At 40.8% G+C, this 22,111-nt stretch overlaps 1 protein-coding gene across 1 annotated transcript; it reads right to left on the reverse strand.

The window, feature by feature from the left end:
• Positions 1-316: 316 nt before the first annotated feature.
• On the reverse strand, positions 317-12,635 carry LOC125481623 (DNA polymerase epsilon catalytic subunit A-like; the record flags this gene model as incomplete). The annotated part of the gene is made up of 8 exons (XM_048593436.1): positions 12,555-12,635; positions 7,821-7,956; positions 7,266-7,346; positions 5,137-5,181; positions 4,670-4,762; positions 4,415-4,569; positions 2,434-2,572; positions 317-397 (listed from the first exon to the last, which is right to left on the reverse strand). Coding segments are annotated over exons 1-8 (795 nt in total), but the record flags the coding sequence as incomplete, so codon positions are not given.
• Between the last annotated feature and the right edge of the window lie 9,476 nt (positions 12,636-22,111).

Consider the following 22,111-nt stretch of genomic DNA (forward strand, 5'->3'; position numbering starts at 1 on the left):
CTTTCCCTATTTATTTCAAAACCCCCTTCCCCTCCCCCTTTTCTGATGAAGGGTCTAGGCCCGAAACGTCAGCCTCTCTGCTCCTATGATGCTGCTTGGCCTGCTGTGTTCATCCAGCCCTGCACCTTATTACATACAGACAGCTTTTTTTTTAAAAATAATTTTAATTAGGTCACTAGAAATTAAGTCTCAAATTGTCTCCCTTTTAAGGCATAAATACAACTAAGTTCTACTGGCAAAAGGGACTTGGTTAACTGTAACTAGAACTTGCTTCTATCAAATTTGCATGAACCCAAATATTGAAATTATTACTTACTGGTCGCTCAACCAAGTCATCCCTACGTATAATCTCAGGAGGATAGGCACCACCCCGAATTCGTATATTGTACCAATGCGCCTAGAAAGCAAGATGAGAATCAACCAAAAAGACTCCTAATTATCTATAATCAGGTCAACACTATCAAAAATTAAATACATAATTTACTTGAACGAAGCTTTCAAACGTTGCATCACTCAGGTGTCATCTAACTACATACAACTACCTTTGATTCTCGTAGCAAACATCTAACAGGAGTCACGAGTGGGACATGAACACTAGAATAAACTTCAGGAACTAGACTTTTATCCTTAAATCTATGTGTGAGAGAAAGGAATCTGTCCCATGTGTCCAAGTTATTTAAAATCAAAAGGGAGACTTAACCTAAGGAATGCTTTCATGTACTACAGGTTGCTCACTCAAACTCTCGCAACAAGACTGGGAACAGGTTATCATCTGACGTCTGGGCCACAAATTGTACAAGTCCCAAAATGTGTGTTCGTTTGGGAGGATGGGAAGGAATTCACAATTTCACAGAAATTGTGAAACAAGTTCGAGTTTCAAATTCAGTTTACACTTTTCATCATCCCAGGGAAATCATTGCTTTATATACAGTTGGTAAAAAGCAAAAAATTCTAAAATATACTTATGGTACTTGTGGATAGGAGGATGCTGCCACAACTCCTCTTTCCTTGACAGCATCTGAGGGCCTATTTGGTTTACAATGGTAGAGGAGCAACCACTGGTGAGTTTTAACAAGGAGAATTTCCTATATTAACGGGAAGCAGCTTCTGCCATGATTTCTATTAGGTTAAAAAAAAAATTACATTAGCTAGTTAGAAATCATTACCATGGGAACAATCTACCCAACCCCTGAATGACATGGGCAAAGGAAGTTGAGAAAATTGAGAGAGATGGGTCATGACGAGTCATCTTGCTGGGAACTGAAAGTCCCATTTTCATTCAAGTATTGAATAATGAGATGAGATTCTTGAATGATGAGATGAGATTCTTGCTCATGAGTGGAGAGAAATCCAGTTGCATCCTCATTATAATACTATCTCATCTCAATGATATGCAGTTTTCCATTTTCCTAGCCGCTGCACAGAAAGGTGACAATTCCTGAAATGAATGCTAAAGTGGTAACCTGGCACACCAGCTTGCCGCCTGCTCCGCTGGACTTACAGTTATCAACATCTCAGGGCACGCTCCAGGGGCAGCAACTGCACGCATCCCCTGTCAGCAAAGTGGGGTGCCACATACCCTCTTCCTTCCTGGCTCACCAAGTGGGCAGCACGGTGGCTCAGTGGTTAGCACGGCTGCCTCACAGCGCCAGGGACCCGGGTTCAATTCTACACCTTGACGACTGTCTGTGTAGAGTTTGCACATCCTCCCCGTGTCTGTGTGGGTTTCCTCCGGGTGCTCTGGTTTCCTCCCACAGTCCAAAGATGTGCAGGCTAGGTGGATTGGCCATGCTAAATTGCCCGTAGTGTTCAGGGATACGTAGATTAGGTGGGTTATAGGGGGATGGGTAAGGGTGGGATGCTCTGAGGGTCAGTGTAGACTTGTTGGGCCAAAGGGCCTGTTTCCACATTGTAGGGATTCTATGATCTATAATCTGGGGCAAACAAAACAAATTGTGCAGTGTGGGTGCAGGTTACTAGCATTTGACTAAGTGTATAGTTGGTCTTCCAAGACGATGTTAGGAATTCCAGATGTCCTAGCAATTGCTAGTACTTCTACCTGTGGCAAGTAGGAAGACACGATGAGTGAGTGGTCCATCGTTAACAAGGTGAGTTTGGGTAGATACTGAAAGAAAACTTGTGATAGCTCATAGAGAAACTCTCCATTGAACTTGCCATAAGTCACTTAGTCAATTTCGGGTAAGATTCAGTTCCAAAGCTTTGCAAAACACATGACATATTTGTATTCTTCAACATCCAGAGCTATTCCTCAGTTTACTCACTCAAGACAGTAGGACATTAAATATCATACATAATAATCCTTAATCTGGTAATGCGATCAGAATTATGATTATTTGATAATCAGTTGAAATTTAATACACAGCTTCTAACATTAACCCTTTCAGAACCATTACCAAGTACAATAGTACTCACCACTTGAATCTTCAAATCAATAGATACTCGAACGTGATAGGGGACATCATATTCTCGGATGTCAATTATGTTTTCCATTTGATCAGAAATTTTTTTGGATGTTCCTTCCTCTTCAGTCACATTGCCCCCAGCCAAGGCACTATCATTACAAACAAATAATCACCAAATGTAGCAAGATTTGCCATTAGATATTATTCAGTGCAAGAATAACTTTACTGAAATTTACCTGATCAATGAGGATTCAGTTTTGTATTAATAAACAGTAAACATACCAGAAAAATTCTCTCTACAAAGCATGACAATCTTTTATTTATTGGAGTTTCACCCAGCAAAATCACTTTCCATCCTACTAAGCCCAGATAATTTCACAGAAAGGTTGGCTACCCTATCCTAATTACTAAGATCTTTCAGGAAAACAGGAAGAGCGAAGAAAAATCTCAGTGTAAAGCACCATCATACTGCACGTTACAATTTTAATAGCATAAAATGGACCGTGCATATATTTTGCCTTTTTCAGCTCTTTTGCACAGTTGCACGTAAAATTGTTGATTGTAAGGAAGCTCTGCTGTCAGAAACAATCAACAGAAAGAAGAGCTCTGAAACAGTTTATCAGATATCAGCACTTATTGCAAAGTTGAACTGAAGCAGGTCATAAGATTCATTTAGCTTTTGGTGTTAATATTAACAATGGATTCAACAAAATAGAGGGGGGAAAACATTGCAAGTCATTAATTTTAAAACTACTTTTTATCCCCCATTCGCTCTTAACACTCAAGTCAGACACTGGGTAATGTTGCAGCCAAGAAAGTGAACAAATTATGTCTTAAATTGTAACTTCTATACATATTGTACAAACCCAGTGTCTTCCTGAAGGTTTCAGTACCATTTATCAAACCCCAGACTTTAGCGTACTTGACAAATTCCAAGAATGTGCTCCACATGTCCAGGCTTAAATCAATGTATACGAAGAAAAATTGAACCATTATTTATCCAACATACACACTACAGCTGCTCTCAAAAAAAAAGCAACAGCTATTTACCTAATTGTGTTCCTGGTCTGTCAACTAATTTTTAAAAAGCCATAGAACTTTGGTTGCATTGATGTTGGCAGTCACCAGCAGGTGCTAAACCAACTCACTTGTGGGCAAGTGTTCTTCACCTTCTTTTGTAGCCACTGACAAAGCTATAATGCAATGTTCAGCAGTAGTAACTCAATGCTCTCTTCAAATCACTGTTACACAAGTGCACAACCATAGAATACCGTAAATCTCTAAACTCCTTTCTTGGAGTAGTTTATTTTGGTTTTCAAACAATGAAATACAAATCAGAACATACAAAAAAAAATCTTGAATTGAATACAATACCTTTCAAAGCTGCAAGACATCCCAAAATACATGTTATGAATAAAGTGTAGTCATTGTTGTACTGAGGAAACACAGCAGCCACTAGGCACATTGAACTCCCACAAACACCAATAGGACAAATTTATTTTTGTGATGCCAATGAGGGATAAATATTCACCACGATATTGGGGTGACTCCCTATATCATCTTTTTTGAAAATGTTCCATGGAATCTTTTACGGCCACATGACAATTCAGTTAGGGCCTCGATTAAGGAACTGAATTCTCCAAACATGCTTCTTATTGTAGCAGAATTGTTCTGATCAGACAAAATGTTTCCAAACAAAGACCCTTTGTTTTGAAATGGGACAAAACTGAAAGCATGATTAGCTGTTACTTACATTCCAGGCTGTAAACTGACCAATATCTGAACTGAGGGATTGATCCTTGATGCAGAAAAATATTTACGATGTTTTGATATTTATCCTGGCAGTCTATTAGACCCCTAATCAGAACCCAAGGGTGTTACTTCTTTAATACTAGGTTTGAAATAAACAAGAAACTGCAGGAGATGGGAAGCCAAGAATAGCAGCATTGTGACAATGAAAAGACAACATAAAACATCAATGGTGACATTACCTGGATAACATGACAGTATAGGCATCATTTGATTTCTCTCTTTCTTTATTTTTCTTAACAGCTGTGGAAATCTCCTTTCGTACTTTTATCAGGTCATCAACTGTATTAAAAGCGAGTTTAACGTAGAGTCTCTTCAAGCCAACCAAGTGGTTAGGCTGTAGAGAAGAAAGAAATTTGAAAGATTAAGTTATTATTACCCAAACTTTTTTTGGGGGGGCCAGGGTAAGAAAAAACAGTAGAAGAACAGAAACTCACCAGATCCAAATCCTCTTTTGGAATGGTTGATATTTTACTTATTTTGCCTTGAAATTTTTTGGACAAGAATGATGAAACCTCTCGTTCACAGCCCTTTTTTTTTTTAAGAGAGAAAAAGAAAGTTATTCTCATCACAACTTACTCTACACTTTAATTATAATTGTTTTCAATATAAAAACATTTTAACACGCATTGAGGTGATTACTCTCCAAGTCCTGTTCTTCAGAACTGTTTTGTCCAAATACAGGGCCGGCTTATTCAGAACAGCTATTCGTACTCAGTCAGCTCAAATTAAGTTGGCTTCATGTACAAGTATTTACATTTCGTGTTTAGACTTCAAAAGTTAAAAGCATAAAAAGTTGCAGGTACACTTTTGTACAAAGCACATTCGTGCAAAATATCTTATGATATACATATTTGACTTATTTCCAATTTTTTGGTTAATTCAGGGGTGATCTTCTACAAACCTTTTTTGTTGCGACATAGAAATAGGGTTCAAAAGGTAGAGCAACCTGAAAAAGAAGAACATTTAATAAAATAGTGTTTTATGCTTACTTGAAATGCTTGTCAAAGAAAATGCATACTTTGGTTGTGTGCTCACAAAGGACGACAGTCATAGAGATGCGCGGCATGGAAATAGACCCTTTGGTCTAACTTGTCCACGTTGACCAGATATTCTAAATAAATTGAGGTGGGGGGAATGTGCAATGAAGCCTGGATGTCCTCATATAACAGTCACTGAAGGTCAGCACAAGGGTGCAGCAGGCAGTCAAGAAGGCAAATGGTATGTTGGCCTTCATAGCAAGATGATTTACATACGGGAGCAGGGATGTCTTACTGCAATTTATACAGGGCCTTGATATATGGACATATAAACACCATGGCTACAACAGCAAGTCAGAGACTGGGAGTAATTCACCTGCTTACTCGCCAAATTCTGTTCACCATCTACAAGACATAAGTCATAACTTTTTTTTAAATTCACTCATAGGACATGGGCATCATTGGCTAGCCAGCATTTACTGCCCATCCTCGTTGCCCTTAAGGTGGTGGTGGCAAGCTGCCTTAATGAACCACTGTAGTCCATACTGGAGATTGACCCACAATGTCCTTAAGGAGAGAATTGCAGGATTTTGAACCAATGACAGTGAAGGAATGACAACATACTTCCAAGTCAGGAAGACTGGAGGGGAACTTGCAGATGTTTCCATGTATCTGCTGCCCTTGTGCTTCAAAGTGGAAGTGGTCATGGGTTGGAAGGTGCTGTCTAAGGATCTTTGGTGAATTCCTGCAGTGCATCTTATAGATAGCACTCATTGCTGCCACTGAACACGGTCATGGAAAGAGCGGATGCTTGTGGACGTAATACCAGTCGAGTGGGTTGCTTTGCCCTTGATGGTGTCAAGCTTCTCAAATGTTGTTGGAGTTGTCCCCATCCAGGTAAGTGGGAAGTATTTCATTACACTCCTGACTTGCTCCTTGTAGCTGGTGGATAGGCCTTGGGAGGCAGGTGGTGAGTTACTCACCACACTATTTCTAGCCAAGGACCTGCTCTTGTAGCCACTGTAATTATTTGGGGTGTCCAGTTGAGTTTCTACTAACCCCAGGAATGTTGATGGTGGGGGACTCAGTTATAGTAACACCAATGAATGTCAGGGGGTGGTGTTTAGATTGTCTGTTATTTGAAAAAAGTGGCTATTTCCTGGCATTTGCATGGCACAAATGTTACTTGCAACTTGCCAGCCCAAGCCTGGATATTGTCCAGATCTTGCTGCATTTGAACATGGACTGCTACAGTATCTGAGGGGTCTCGAATGGTACCGAACATTGTGCAACCTTGGCAAACATCCTTATTTCTGAGCTTATGATAGAGGGAAGGTCATTAATGAAGCAGCTGAAGATGGTTGGGCCTAGGACACGAGCCTGAAGAACTCCTGTGGAGATGTCTTGGCGCTGAGATGACTGACCTCCAACAACCACAAATATCCTACGGTATGACTCTAGGTCTGACTCCAACCAACATAGGGCTTGCCCCTGATACCCATTGATTATTGTTTTGCTGGAGCTCCTGGATGCCACATCTGTCAAATGCAGCCTTGATGTCAAGGGCTCTCTCTCTCTCTCTCACACCTCACCTCTGGAATTCAGCACTTTTGCCCATGTTTGAACCAAGGCTGCAAATGAGGACACCAGTTGAGTGGGCTTGGTGGAACCTAAACTGGTGCCACTGAGTAGGTTATTACCGAGAAGCTGCTGTTTGATAGCACTGTTGATGACATCTTCCATCACTTTACTGTGACATACTCTCTATTTGCCTAGCTGACAGCTCCAACATTCAAAAGGCTCAACACCATCCACCATCAGGGAATAAGCAACTCACTTGATGCGCTTCTCATCCATCATTCGGTCAAATCCCTAGAGGTCTATTCGCAACAGCACTTTGGACACAGCTGTACCAAATGGACTGCAGCAGTTCAAAAAAGCAGATGACAACCACCATCAAGAGCAATTAGGGATGGGCAACAGATAGTCTAACTAGCAACATGCACATCCCATGAAGGAGAAAAAAAAAATCCTTACATAAATTGTTACACACCTTGAATCTGCTCCCATCCTCTTCAATAAAATAATAATCCACAGCACTGATCAATCTCTTGTCTTCATCCAGGAGTTCTGCCTGTAAATCAAAATCAGCACACAGAGCAAATAAATGTGGCAATTTACAAATACATAAAAATAAGTCATGTCCAATAACTTTATACAAATGCATGCAAATTATGATTCCCCGAATAGCTTGAAAGATTAACAGGCACTAAACCACATGGAACATATTTGAGAAACCTACATCATCAATATATCACAATACCAAAGATTAAAAGTACAGCTCTTCCCTGGGTTGCAAGCAGGTTCCCTTCTACAGTCCATTCACAAGTCAATTGGTATACAAGTCAAAACACAAATTCGGAATAATAGTTAGATGGCCAATCATAAGCACAGGAAACGTTTGTATGTCAGATCGTTAAAATTACACCCCTGTTTCGGATTATATTTGTAAGTACAAACACTTAAGTCAGGCATTCGTAAATCAGGGCCCCTGCTGGAAAGTGATTGTTTCAAAGTGAAACAAGGTTAACTTAATAGGATAACTGACTGGGTGCATGTTGATAAGCCAACCAGTCTTCTCGCCTGGATCTTTGAGACGGTCAAACCCAAATCGTGCATCCATCTCATCTGTCCACTGACTGCGCTCCAGGCGCTTGAGTGCAGGAAGGGAGGAGCCATCCTCACTGTGAGAGCAAAAGCACAAGAGATACATTTAAATCATCTGCAAAAGGGCATTTCATCATTAACAGATGAATGGACTAATGTTTAATTGCTCCTGCTACCATGGATTCAAGGAAATTCCAATCTTGCACTACAACAACTAACACACTTTAAAAGAACTACAGTGGCTGCAAAATACTTAGGGACATAGTGAGGCCATGGAAAGAATTACAAAAATGTAAATCTTACTTCATTCACATAAAAATTAATTGACATAATAAATTTGAGTATTCTATTCTGTTTATGACTAATCAATGCTAATGTGCTGACGCAAACAATAATTCAGAGGTTTTATACCTAGTAGTATCAAGAACTGATAAAAGGTTGTTGTCCTGAAACGCTAATAGATTCTTTCTCCATTGCTGCTACCTGACCCAAGTGCATTACAGCATCTTGTTCTTTCATTGTGAATGTTGAAAATAATTTTTAGTCAGGATGAGCACAAATGCAAGAACCTTGGAAAGGAAAACACAGCGGTAGATGGAACTACAGATCAAGTCAAATTTGGTCAATGATTTCATTTTTAAATTTGAGGATAATGACTAAACAATACAACTCTAAAAGGGCAGAAGAACGGAAACATGAGAATTCACATACACAAATCTTTTAAGCTAGTATGACACGTTAACAAGGCTTTAAAAGAAAGCGCAAACAGGATCCTGGGTTTTAATAAATGAGGCATACAGCATAGACAAAAAAGGTTTAGTAAGGTAAGTTTTCTGAAGAAGGGTCTAGACCTGAAACGTCAGCTTTCCTGCTCCTCTGATGTTGCTTGGCCTGCTGTGTTCATCTAGCTCTACACCTTGTTATCTTAGTAAGGTAAGTCACTGGCTCAGGACCAAACTAGAGGTCCAATGCTGTCATAATACTTCAGAAAGGCTGCAGCAATTTATGCATAGTGCCAGGGTGAAAGGATTACATTTTGGCAAAAAACTAGAGTCTAAGATTATTCTCCTTAAAGCAGAGAAGAGTCAATCCTCATGTTCAAAACGAATAAAGGTGGAAAAATCCCCTGGACCCGATCAGGTGTATCCCAGAACTTTGTGGGAAGCCAGGGAAGTGATTGCTGGGCCCCTTGCGGAGATATTTTTATCATCCATAGTCACAAGTGTGATGCCAGGAGACTAGCTAATGGGTGCCAACGTTTAAGAAACGTGGTAAGGAAACGCCAGGGAACTACAGACCAGTGAGCCTGATGTCAGAGGTGGGTAAGTTGTTGGAGGGGATTCTGAGGGACAGGATTTACAGGTATTTGGAGAGACAAGGACTGATTAGAGATAGATAACTTGGCTTTGTGCGTGGAAAATTGTGTCTCATTAACTTGGCTGAGTTTTTTTGAAGAAGTGACAAAGAAGATTGAAGAAGGCAGAGCGGTAGATGTCGTCAAACGCCTTAATGAAATCCATGTAAACAAGATTCCACATGATAGACCGTTAGCAAGGTTGGATCACATGGAATCCAGGGAGAGCTAGTCATTTGGATACAAAATTAGCTTGAAGGTAAGAGACAGAGGGTGGTGGTGGAAGGCTGTTTTTCAGACTGGAGTCTGTGACCAGCGGTGTGCCGCAAGGATTGGTGCTGGGTCCGCTGTCATTTTTATAAATGATTTGGATGTGAATATAGGAGGAATGGTTATGTAAGTTTGCAGATTACACAAAAATTGATGGCGCAAATGCAATTTAATTTAAATAAATGCAAGGTGTTGCATTTTGGTGAGGCAAATCAGGGCAGGACTTGTACACTTAATGGTAGAGTCCTGGGGAGTGTGGCCAAACAAAGAGACCTTGGGGTGCAGGTTCACAGTTCCTTCAAAGTGGAGCCACAGGTAGACAGGGTAGTGAAGGAGGTGTTGGTAGGCTTGCCTTTATTGGTCAATGCATTGAGTACAGGAGTGGGAAGGTCATGCTACGGCTGCAGAGAACATTGGTTAGGCCACTTTTGGAATACTGCATTCAATTCTGGTCTCCCTGCTATAGGAAGGATATTGTTAAACTTCAGAGGTTCGGAAAAGATTTACAAAGATGTTGCTGGGGTTGGAGGGTTTGAGCTATAGGCAGAGGCTGAGACTATTTTCCCTGGAGTGTCAGAGGCTTAGGGGTGACCTTATAGAGGTTTATAAAATCATGAGGGGCACAGATAGGGTGAATAGCCAAGGTCTTTTCCCCAGGGAAGTCTAATACTTGACGGCATAGGTTTAAGGTGAGAGGAAAAAGATTTAAAAGGGACCTAAGGGGCAAATTTTTCACAGAGGGTGGTGCGTACATGGAATGAGAGGCCACAGAAAGTGGTGGAGGCTGGTACAATTACAACATTTAAAAGATATCTGGATGAGTGCGTGATTAAGAAAGATTTAGAGGGACATGGGGCAAATTCTGGCAATTGGGACTAGATTAATTTAGGACATCTGGTCAGCATGGAGGAGTTGGACTGAATGGTCTGTTTCCATGCTGTACAACCCTATAACTATGTCAGTTTTTGATAGAGTAGACTGATACTGCTTGCACTAGCAATAGGTTCAGGAACTGAAGGCTACACAGCTAGAATAATTGGCAAAAAGATCAGTTAGGAGATTAAAAAAAACTGTTAAAATTAATACAGCAAGTTACTGCCTGAATCACAGGTGGAAGCAGATTTAAGAATATCTTTCAAAGGGTATTAGTTTCTACTTGAAATACTTGAAGTCACATGGGAGCAAGAGCAGGAAAGAGGAACAATTTGAATGCTGAAGAATCACCACAGACATGCTGAGATGATAGAAATCTCTCACACAGAAATAGGCATGATGTCCATTTTAAAAGTGGCAAGATAGCCTGAGGGTAGCACTTTTCAACATTGACTAAGCAAAGTTTTAGTGCTGAGAAGTAACACATGATTTAGAACTACTGTCTTTTGACACTATGTGAAAGTGAGGATTTCAATGACATGATATTGAAGGCATGGAGCTACCCCAACCGTGAATTCAATCTTCAATTAATTGACCATTATTAAAATGATAATATTCAATACTTCTTCAAAGCCTCAGATTTTAAGGATTATGGAAAATATTGGTTTATTTCAAATTTTGACTACCTGAGGTGGTTTCTTTAAAAAAAAATCATCTTAAACAAAGCTTCTTGGAACTCAAGAGCTGTTTGCATTTCCACAGACCCTTGCTGAGGCTGTTTTGAACTGCAATTTGGCTTGGAGACTTTCTGTTTTTATATCTGGAATTCCTTCCTTAACAGCATTGTGGGTCAACCTACAGTACATGGAGTCAAGCTGCCACTACCCTCCAGGGGACTACTAGGCACAGTTAATAAATGTTGGTTCAGCCAGCGACACTCACATCAGTGAAAGAATTTTTTAAAAAATATTTAATTGGTCATCTTTGAAACTGAAAAAAACTTTTTTGTTGCGATCTGTGAAGTTGTGTGAGTAGAGCAGCAGTGCTCAACTCTTCAACTGCAACACCCATCAAAATGATTTTACTGATCACATTTATCACATTACTGCGGAGAACAGAACAGTCTGAGAAGCATTTTGAGAAATCACATTCCCAAGGCTCCATACATCAATCCATCATAAACCCTGCTCATATCCTATTCCACAGCTGGCCCCATTGCCCACTTTAGCATAATCGAAAACTCGTTAAAACACATCAGAATGCATATTATTTATCTCTTAAAATTTAGTGTTTTCTTTAATTCTAGGGATTTGAGGAAAGATTACTTTACAAATTTTTGATTTAAAATTCCACTAACAGGCCAGACCTACATCAGAATTAAATAAGCATAATTACAAACAGGCAGCACCAAAACCCACTTCGTAGATTCATGAATAGGCTCATCCGGTTTCTTCGGTGCAACAATCTTTCCTTCACTCAAATCAGAAAATAATCCAATGACACTCAAATTATTTAGAAGTCTTCGCACAATCTCACACGCAGAAGAGAGCGGCAGACACAAGATATGTAAATTGCATACATTAAACGTTTCCTAGATATTGAAGACTCGAACGCTGGGCGATTTTTAGTTTCAACGATCGATTGCTGGTAGAGGCAGCACAAAATAAGGTAGCGGTGGGGATCGGAACGACGAATAATCTACACTTGCCCACTGCAATAACAGTGAAATAAGGCAATCAGACCGAACGAGAACACAAAACACCGAAAACAAAAAGTGCTGGAAATTCGATCGGATCTGGCAACAGCCTTGGGGAGAGAGCAAACTAACGTTTCATGTCTAGATGAGCTCTGAAGAGTCATCTAGACTCGAAACGTTAGCTTGCTCTCTTCCTACAGCGCTCTCTAACTCGCTGCGATTTCCAGCACTTTTTGTTTTCAGTACAGATTCCAGCACCTGAAGTAATTTGCTCCGAGAACACAGCACCAACTGGAAATGCGGTATACTGAGTGGCCAGCCTGCAATAACTGAAAGGCCTGCTTGATGTCAATGTTATTGTTATGCAGTGCTGGTGTGTTTCTGACTAGAGACGTCCTTCGTCTCCCAGGAACTATAGCTAAAACTTGTTGCTAAGTAGTTATATTCATCGGTCGCCGCCAACGAACAATGTTGAGACTCACGAATTGCTGGTGTCGGCTACCGGCCGTCTCTCAGCTCTGAGCTTCCCGCTGTTCTGCAGCACCATGTCTACGACTCATTCACTCAATTCGCGCGCTCTAGTATCTCTCGCGAGATCTGACAACAGCATCACCGCGAGATCTACCACGCGCATACTGATTGGACAATATCGGAAAGTTTCTGATTTGATGAAAGAGCGGAAAAACGTCTTGACCCCGCCCACTTCATACCGTACGTCTGAGAGTAAAAGGGCAGCTGTGGTGAAGTAAATCTTCATTGGAAGGCATCTTATTGATAGCTGTCTGCATTGATTTCAGTGACAGGTTTTCCCTCCCTGATTTGGCTATAGACATTGATTGTTCAATTAGTGGTGTTTGGATTGTTTTGAATTTGTGAATGGGCGCAGTAATAGGATGAGGACTCATAATCTGCCTTTTCTTGAAAAATAAAATCAGATAATACTGGAAATAACCAGTGGTTCACACAGCAACTGTGGAAAGAGAAACAGTGCAGAATTATTTTTTCAGGTAGTTGGGACATCATGTTGCATCTGGATAGGGCGTCAGTGAGGCTACTTTTGGAGCACTGTGTACAGTTCTGGTTGCCCTGCTACAGGAAGGATATTTTTAAATTGGAGAGGGTTCAGAAGAGACTTACAAGGGTGTTGGGGGTGACTGGAGGGTTTGCGTTATAAGGAGAGGCTGGAAAGGCTGGGTCTTTTTTCACTGGAGCATAGGCGGTTGAGGGGTGACCTTATAAAATCATGAGGAGCATAGATAAGGTAAATAGTGCAGTGATTGTAACAGGTGGACCTCATTGAATAGGAGTTCCCTGATTGGGATGGTTAATCTGGTCAAATCAAGGAGCTCAGGCTGACATGTATAAACAGGAATGACAGATGTTCTGTTCACTCTTGAGAGCTGCCTCAGTATCAAGGATTCTCTACATATAAGTAAAGGGTGATTTGGTGACGGCACATCAGCCTCTGTGGAGGTATTTCAGTGGCGAGGAGAGAAAAGCATACTCCTGAAGAAATTTACTTGCAAGTCATCTTTGAGCTGGGGCACGTGTTTCTGGCATCGTACCATTATTTGGGAAGCTTGACGCATTTGATCCTGCCATCAAAGACTGGACCTAGAATCTGGAAAGAATGCGTTACTTTTTCCAGGCAGTGACATTGGGGCAGGTGAAAAGCAACGAGTGATTCTCCTGACAGCTTGTGGACTCGCAGCTTTTTCGGTTATTAAATCCGAAAACTCTTGAAAGGTTTTAGTATCTGTTGCCACTTTTAAAATGGACATCATGCCTATTTCTGTGCGAGAGATTCCTATCATCTCAGCATGTCTGTGGTGATTCTTCAGCATTCAAATTGTTCCTCTTTCCTGCTCTTGCTCCCATGTGACTTCAAGTATTTCAAGTAGAAACTAATACCCTTTGGAAGATATTCTTAAATCTGCTTCCACCTGTGATTCAGGCAGTAACTTGCTGTATTAATTTTAACAGTTTTTTAATCTCCTAACTGATCTTTTTGCCAATTATTCTAGCTGTGTAGCCTTCAGTTCCTGAACCTCTTGCTAGTGCAAGCAGCTTCAGTCTACTCTGTCAAAAACTGACATAGTTATAGGGTTGTACAGCATGGAAACAGACCATTCAGTCTAACTCTTCCATGCTGACCAGATGTCCTAAATTAATCTAGTCCCAATTGCCAGAATTTGCCCCAGGATCCAGGCTGGACACCATTGTAGGTGTTGCCATGGACCTGAAACAGCAAAAAGATCCCACTAGACCTAAATGTAGTATGTGAACTCATAGGCTAATATCCAGGAGAGTGCACATCCTAGAAAATCTACTTAGGTCTGGTTTGTAACAGTTAAATTGCTTATCAACATCCAAATCAGAACCAATCAAAATAAATATTTGGTTAAATGGTCACCTGGTTCTAATGGAGGTTGATATTGGTTCAGCCATTTCAGTGATCGCAGGACCAGTCTTTAACAAAATTTGCTCTGGTCTCCAAACTCTTAAAGCTGCACAAATCCTCAAGTAGACTGAGAACCTTTATAGATTAAGGGTACAACATCGGTTCCAGTCTCTTATGAAAAGCAGCTGGTTCAGTTACCACTGCTTGTAGTAGTAAAAGGCTTGGGCCCAAGCTTGATGCGGTGAAATTGTTTGAGAACGATTCACTTAGTTTGGCTCAACATTTCTTGATTAGAAAATGGCTGGCTGAATGAAGTCCTAATTAGATACCCGGAGGATTTTCGGGAAGGTCTAGGCACTATTGAAGGAGCCAAGGCCACCTTGCATGTTGACCAGCGAGCAATTCCATGATTTGCAAAATCCGCCCAGTGCCACTTGCCTTATGGGCAAAAGTAGATGCAGAAATCAGAAGGCTGGAAAGTGAAGGAATCATCAAATCACTCCAGTTTGCAGAATGGGCAGTACCGATAGTGAAGCCCGATGGGTCAGTTTACCTTTGTGGGGATTTTAAACAAATGGTAAACTGCTTTTTGCAGCTGGATAAATACCCAATCCCTCGCATAAAGAATTTATATGCACAGCTGGTGTTGGTGGCAGGGTGGGGAATCATGTCCTTCACATGGACATGAGCCATGTATACTTGCAATTGCAGTTAGGTGAGGATTCCCAGAAGTATGCTACTATTAATACCCATAAGGGTTTGTACCAATATGAGAGACTGCCATATGGAGTATCTTCAGCCTGTGCAACTTTTCAGTGGACGATGGAGAACATTGTATGAGGTCTACCCCAGGTTGCCTTTTATCTAGATGACGATCTAATAACAGGGAAGACCGATTAGGAGCACTTAGAGAACTTGGACATAGTCCGATGTTTCGCCAAGACAGGCATATGCCTTAGAAGGGAAAAATGCATGTTCCAGGCACCCCAAGTGACCTACTTGGTCGACAGAGTCAACAAGACTGGGCTATACATGTTGGAAGATGAAGTGAGGGTGATCAAAGGTACCCCAGGTCCCACGTCTGTACCAGAGCTTAGGTGTTTCATTGGGCTGGTGAATTATTACAGAAAGTTCATGCATAACCTGGCCTCCATCCTTGCACTTTTGCAACAACTCTTCAAAAAGGGTCAGCCTTGGAAATGGTTGTGTAGCCAAACCGTAGCTTTTGGGAAATAAAGAAACAGCTATTACCCTCTATGGTGTTGGCACACTATGATCCCAAGCAAGATCTGCTATTGACATGTGGTGCCTCCCCGTAAGGCATCGGGGTAGGTAGGCTAGGCCAATGAAGAGGAACACCCAATAGCGTTTGCATCCAGGACTTTAGCTAATGCAAAGTGTAAAAACGCTCAAAAGGAAGGTTCAGCGGTCATATTTGGAGTAGGAAGTTGCATCAATACCATTATGGATGTAAATTTGTGATAATAATGGACTACAAACCCCTCAGGCTGAATTCAGCAGTGGGCTCTAATACTAAACACGTATAATTACAAGTTCGAGCACTGTCCAGGAGGCCAAATAGCAAATGCGGATGGTTTTGGACTCTTCCCACTGGCAGATGCAGTGTTGGTGGTACTGCCACTGGAAGAGTCCATAATAGTTTTAAATTTTCTGGACACATTTCCAGTCACAACTGACAGTATCAGACTTTGAACGCAGAAAGATTGACAAAATTGCAACAGCTGGTGGTGAAGGAGGAAACCAAAGGCCATCACAACCAGAATTGAAATAATTTTGGACCCAGAGAGAGCAGATCACAGTAGAGGATGACATTATTATGGGAGCAAGAGTGATTGTACCTGACCAAAGGTTGCTACCCAATATTGGCTGAACTCCACCAGGGTCATTCAGGGGTTTCCAAAATGAAGATAGTAGCAAGCACTTATGTCTGGTGGCCAGGACAAGATGCAGATAGCTGCATTGGTGAGGCAGTGCCCAGAGTGCTAACAAGGACAAAAATTACTGCCAGCAGCTCCCCACTTTTGTGGGTATGGCCAGGTAAGCCCTGGACTCATGTCGAGTATGCAGTATCCTAGGCTCAACATTCTTAGTCATTGTGGATGCCCACTCAAAGTGGCTGGGCATGCATAAAGTTCATTTGTCAAACAAGGGGATGACAACAGAAAAACTGCATGCATCTTTTGTAATGCAAGGACTTCTGGAAGTGTTGATCACAGATGATAGGCCATCGTTTACAAACAGGGAATTTGAGTATTTCCTAAGGTCAAATGATATTCATCATATAAGGACAGCTGCATATCATCCATCATCCAATGGTCTGGTCCAAACTTTGAAGACAGGCTTAAAGCTTAAAGAAACAGCCTACAGCTTCACTTGATATCAAACTGTCCTGGTTCTTATTTGAATATAGGACCACCCCTGCCCCCAATACCCCATTCAACTACAGGGATAGCTCCACCAGAGTTGGGGGAGGTCGAAACAGCGTCAGGAACGCCAGGGCTGGACACAAGACTCTGCTAAGCAATAGAGACAGTTTACTTCAGGGGACAAAGTTTGATGTACGAACCACGGGAATAATCCTGCATGGGTAAGAGACACGGTTGACGTGAGGTCAGGTCCAGTGATGCATACAGTTTGGATAGGAGTCATGATCCTGAAAAAGCACATGGACCTTATGAAAGCTGCAAACTTGTAAGCGGTGCAGGAGCAAAATGTGCCCAGCTCCTCAATGGCTTTTCTGACTGTTCCAGAACCAGTGGCGTCTCCCTCTGCTGAATCTGAATCTGAGATGTACACAGCAGATGCCGCTATCTCAATGCATTTGCCACCTGAAGAGGAGAATGAATTTCTTCCAAGATGTGGCACAAGAGGCGAGCTACTGTGCGTTAGACACTACCCATATCAGAGGCAGATTTGCAGGAACCTGGCCTGGTGCTAAACCGCCCCAAGAGGAGCTAAAAGAATGAACTGGTCTACGACCTTGGACACAGATGGGGAGGGATGCAATGATTGTAACAAGGTCACACAGGGGGACCTTATAGGATATGAGTTCCCTGATTGGACCAGATTAACAGCCCTAATCAGGGAGCCCTGGCTGACAGATATAAACAGAAGTGACAGTGGTTCTGTTTATTCTGAGAGCTGGCTCAGTGACAGGATTCTCCCCATGTAAATAAAGGTTGACTTGGTGATGGGATAGTGGCCTCTGTGGAGTTATTTCAAATAACAAAGGTCTTTTCCGAGGGTAGAGGATTTCAAAACTAGAGGACATGATTTTAAGGTGAGAGGAAAAAGATTTAAAAAGTTTGTTGTTTCCATATTAAGGTACTGCCGTTTTTACATGTCCTCATCTCATGATTTATTCCCTGTTGTACGGTATAGCTATGTTTAAGTACTCCCATGGTGCCTTCCTTTTGCTGCTTTTTACCTCCAATCATATGGATTCTGTTTCTCAATCCAAGATAATCTCTTGCTATTGTAACAAGCTAACAAAGCTATCCCACCTTCCTTTGCTTCTTCCTGGCATTTTGAAAATTCACATAATGCTGAATGTTTAGTTCCCAGCGTAGAAATCCTTGTCAAACACGGTGATGACAATATCAGATATTAATTTCTGTTTGTATCATTAAATAATTTATTTTGTTCCAAATACTACATGCGTTTTTGTGCCACTCCCCCCCGCCTCCCCAATCCTATTTGCTGCAGTTTTGCTATGTTTGTACACTCTGTTCTTCCTCTCCCACTTTGGGTATGGTTACCTAAATAGCTGCACTGCAGTGCTGCCATGTCATTTTGCTTAGTGAGCTTGCATGTCCTTGTCCCAAACCACATACCCTCCCCACACAGATTAGCCCTAGTTATACAATTTGACAGGACGCTAGTCCTGTTTTATTCAAAAGTGTAAAAGGTCATTTCTGTTCCTGTAGTTTAAATATAAGTTGCCTACAAAAAGTGTTTAGTTAATAGTGCTTTCATTTCTATTTACGGTGAAAGCCTTAAAATGTGAAATCTCATGTAATCCTTCAATCTATCAATTGGAAGTTTAAATGTTTTTAAAGTTATTGATCTGTGCTAGGTTTGTAACAAAATTTGTGACAATTTATTATATTGCTATTGGATTAGCTACAAAAGCTGATAAATCAGTTCAGAAGCATTGAATGGTCTTGTTATCATTGGATATGTATCCTTCAGTTGATAGAACTCTTCTTCCTAATCTTTTGTGGAACATCTTTTACAGATTTCCTATAGTTTGTAGAAAAAATCCTGGCCTAACTAATTATAGTTGAAGTATCATTTGGTAATGTTAAAGAATTTAAAAGGTGCAGGAGACTATTTAATCCATCAAGACAATATTAGCTTTCTGCAATGTAATTTAATGTTCCAGGTATTATTCCTAACAGATCATGGTTATTGTGCATTTTTTCCAAAAACAACAAGCTTTAATTTAAAAAAAAGATTAAACAAAAGGTAAGTTTTTATTCGGATGATCGTATAAGGAAACCATTAAGCTCCCGTACAAGCCAATTAGTTATATTTCCTACCTCTTTACTCATCATAATCCTGAAAGATTTCCACATCAAAAAAAAATCTAACAGCAGGAGTAGGAGTAAGACTTTTAGCCTCCAAACTTGCTTTGATATTCGATGTGATCATGAATAGTGGAGTCCGCTGCCCGCACCAGACAAAGCCGATAATACCCTTATATAGTGTAGCTCGCACGCCAAGATATGGTGTCAGAGTTTGCCTGATGGTATGAATTACTAAGTATTTAGAGGCATATTTCACAGTTGAGAATACTGTGGGGCGTCACTGAGCTTCACTCACATTCAGAACTAAAGTTTGTGGCTGGCAATCAGAAATCACACAAATCCACAACATAACTCTGTCTTGTTACCAGTCATCATGCAGTGAATATTAGCCTTGGCAAACTTCTCAGAGACAGGGATTTAAAAGAAAAACTGTCTTTAGTCGGTGTACATACGAGGGTTTTACGAAACGCTCAGGGCATTTCCATGGATCTAAAACGATGGTCTGCTCGACAGCGCTGGTTTCCAATGATTTCTCAGAAAGTAGTTGGACAGGATCTGTTCGCACGCAGGTGCAGTTATTTACGGTAACTGCCCAGCATTTTGTGTTCAAAGTAGACGTAACTAGCGTGAGTGCAGGATTGCAGCAGCTAAGCTTCAGTTTAATGATGTCGGGATATTCAACACCTGATAGGCCTTTCTACCGAGTCTTGCTACATCAATACTTGTTTCTGTTAAAAAAGTACCCAATACTAACCAAGTCAATCACAAGGTAAGCACCGCTCAAAGAAATGTTGAGAAATGCGAGTGACTATGAGCTTGACTTGAGATTTAGATTTATTCTTTGCAATTTGATTACATCACAAATCGGCAAAATATCCTCAGATTTGTCATGCACATTTTTTCCACTGTTCCATTGCTTCATGAAGGTAGTGAATATAATCATTTTCAAGCATTAATTGCGAATGGGAAAATAAAAGAGGTAATTGGCTTCGTGGGAACGGATGTGAATCAGTTTGGTTTAGACGCAACATTCATGCTTATACATTCCGGTAGGTTGACCATGAATTGCACAGAAACACAGAATTATAAAGAACCTTTGATGGATTTTTGCCAAAGTTCTAATTATATTATAGCATTTTTAATTGCTTATTTTGTAAAACAAAACCATTTCTTGAATTTAATGTCGTGAACAATATTGTTTCTCTGCTTACTGAGGCAGGACTGCTGAATGCAGTTTATCGTTGCTTATCATTAATTGAAGTATCGTTTATTGAACATAGAACTGTACAACACAGGGACGGGTCCTTCGGCCCACAATGTTGTGCCGAACATGACGCCAAATGAAACTTAACCGTTGTGCCTGTCATTGGTCCATATCTCTCCATTCTTGTATATACATGTGCTATCTAAAAGTCCCGTAAATTGCCGCTATTGTGTCTGCCTTCACCACCACCCATGGCAGTGTACTCCAGACTCCTGCCACTCTCTGTGTAAAAAAACTTGCCCCTCACATCTCCTTTGAGCTTTCCCACTCTAACCTTAAATGCATGCCACTTAGTATTAGACATTTCAACTCTGGAAAAAAGATTCTGACCGTCAACCCTATCTATGCATCTCGTAGTTTTATTGATTTATATCTCCAATCAACCTCTGCACTCGAGAAAACAACCCCAGTTTTTTTTCAGCCTCCTTATAACTCATACCCTCTAATCCAGGCAGCATCCTGGTAAACCTCTTCTGCACCCTCTCCAAAGCCTCCACATCCTTCTTGTAATTTGGCAACTATAATTGAATGCAATTCTGTAAATGTGGCCTAACCAAAGTCTTATAAAGCTGCAACATGACATTCTGACTCTTGTATTCAGTTCCCCAACCAATAAAAGCAAGCATGTCATACACCTTCACACCCTATCTGCTTGCACAGCTACTTTCAGGGAGCTACGGACTTCAATCCAAGATCCTTCTGTACATCAGTGCTCTTCAGAGTCCTGCCATTAACTGTATACTTTTCCTTAACATTTGATCTCCCAAATTGCAGCACCTCACACGTATCTGGATTAAACTCAACTGCCATTTGTCTGCCCATATCTGCAACTGATTTATAACCCATTGATATCCCATTTGACAACTTTCTACACCATCCACAACTCCATTGACCTTTGTATTATCTGCAAACTTAGTAACCCACCCACTTACATTTTCATCTAAGTCATTTATATATATCACAAACAGGCGAGGTCCCAGTACAGATCCCTGCAGAACACCATTAATTGCAGACCTCCAACAATATCCTCTGTCTTCGATGGGCAAGCCAATTCTGAATCCACATGGTCAAGTCACCGTAGATTCCATGCATCTTAATCTTCTGGATGAGCCTACCATGAGAGACCTTTTTAAAAGCCTTACTAAAATCCATGTAAACAACATCCACTGCTGTACCCTCATTGATCATCTTTTTCATCTCCTCGAAAAATTCAATCAAATTAGTCAGACATGACCTGCTCTGTACAAAGCCATGCTGACTGACCCTAATTAGGTCATGCTTTTCCAAATGTGCATAAATCCTATCCCTAAGAATTCTCTCCAATAGCTTCCCAACCACCGATATGTTTAGATCATTTTTAAAAAATCTTGGCACCATAAAACCACCTCCAAAGTCTCTCTGAAATAATCTTTTTGTTCATGCAAACATTCCAAAGTTCCCTGATCTTTGTAGTTTAGATAACTAATCAATTTTTTACGTATCCTTTCCAAAACCATACTGTAGACCAGTGTTGTCCAATAGAATTCATCAATAAATCATATACACTAATTGCAGGAGAAAATGCCTCATGTTTCATCATTGGTTACGTCTTGCTTCCTTATCAAAGCCAGGGACAGTCATTCTGATCAATCAAATCCGATTAGGATGATTTACCCTATTCATAATCCCACCTTCTTAAGAGGTGTGTAACATGATTAGAAAATATCAACAACATGTTTCCGTGGTTCTGGGGTCCGGCACTTGCAGTCACCTTGCATATCATTGAGCAATGCAACAGTTGCATCGATATAATGTCTTCTGCATGGGGAAGCACTCCAAGGCAGC

The sequence above is a fragment of the Rhincodon typus genome, unplaced genomic scaffold (assembly GCF_021869965.1).
Source record: "Rhincodon typus isolate 14 unplaced genomic scaffold, sRhiTyp1.1 hic_rhity00002866, whole genome shotgun sequence".
NCBI classification, from domain to species: domain Eukaryota; kingdom Metazoa; phylum Chordata; class Chondrichthyes; order Orectolobiformes; family Rhincodontidae; genus Rhincodon; species Rhincodon typus.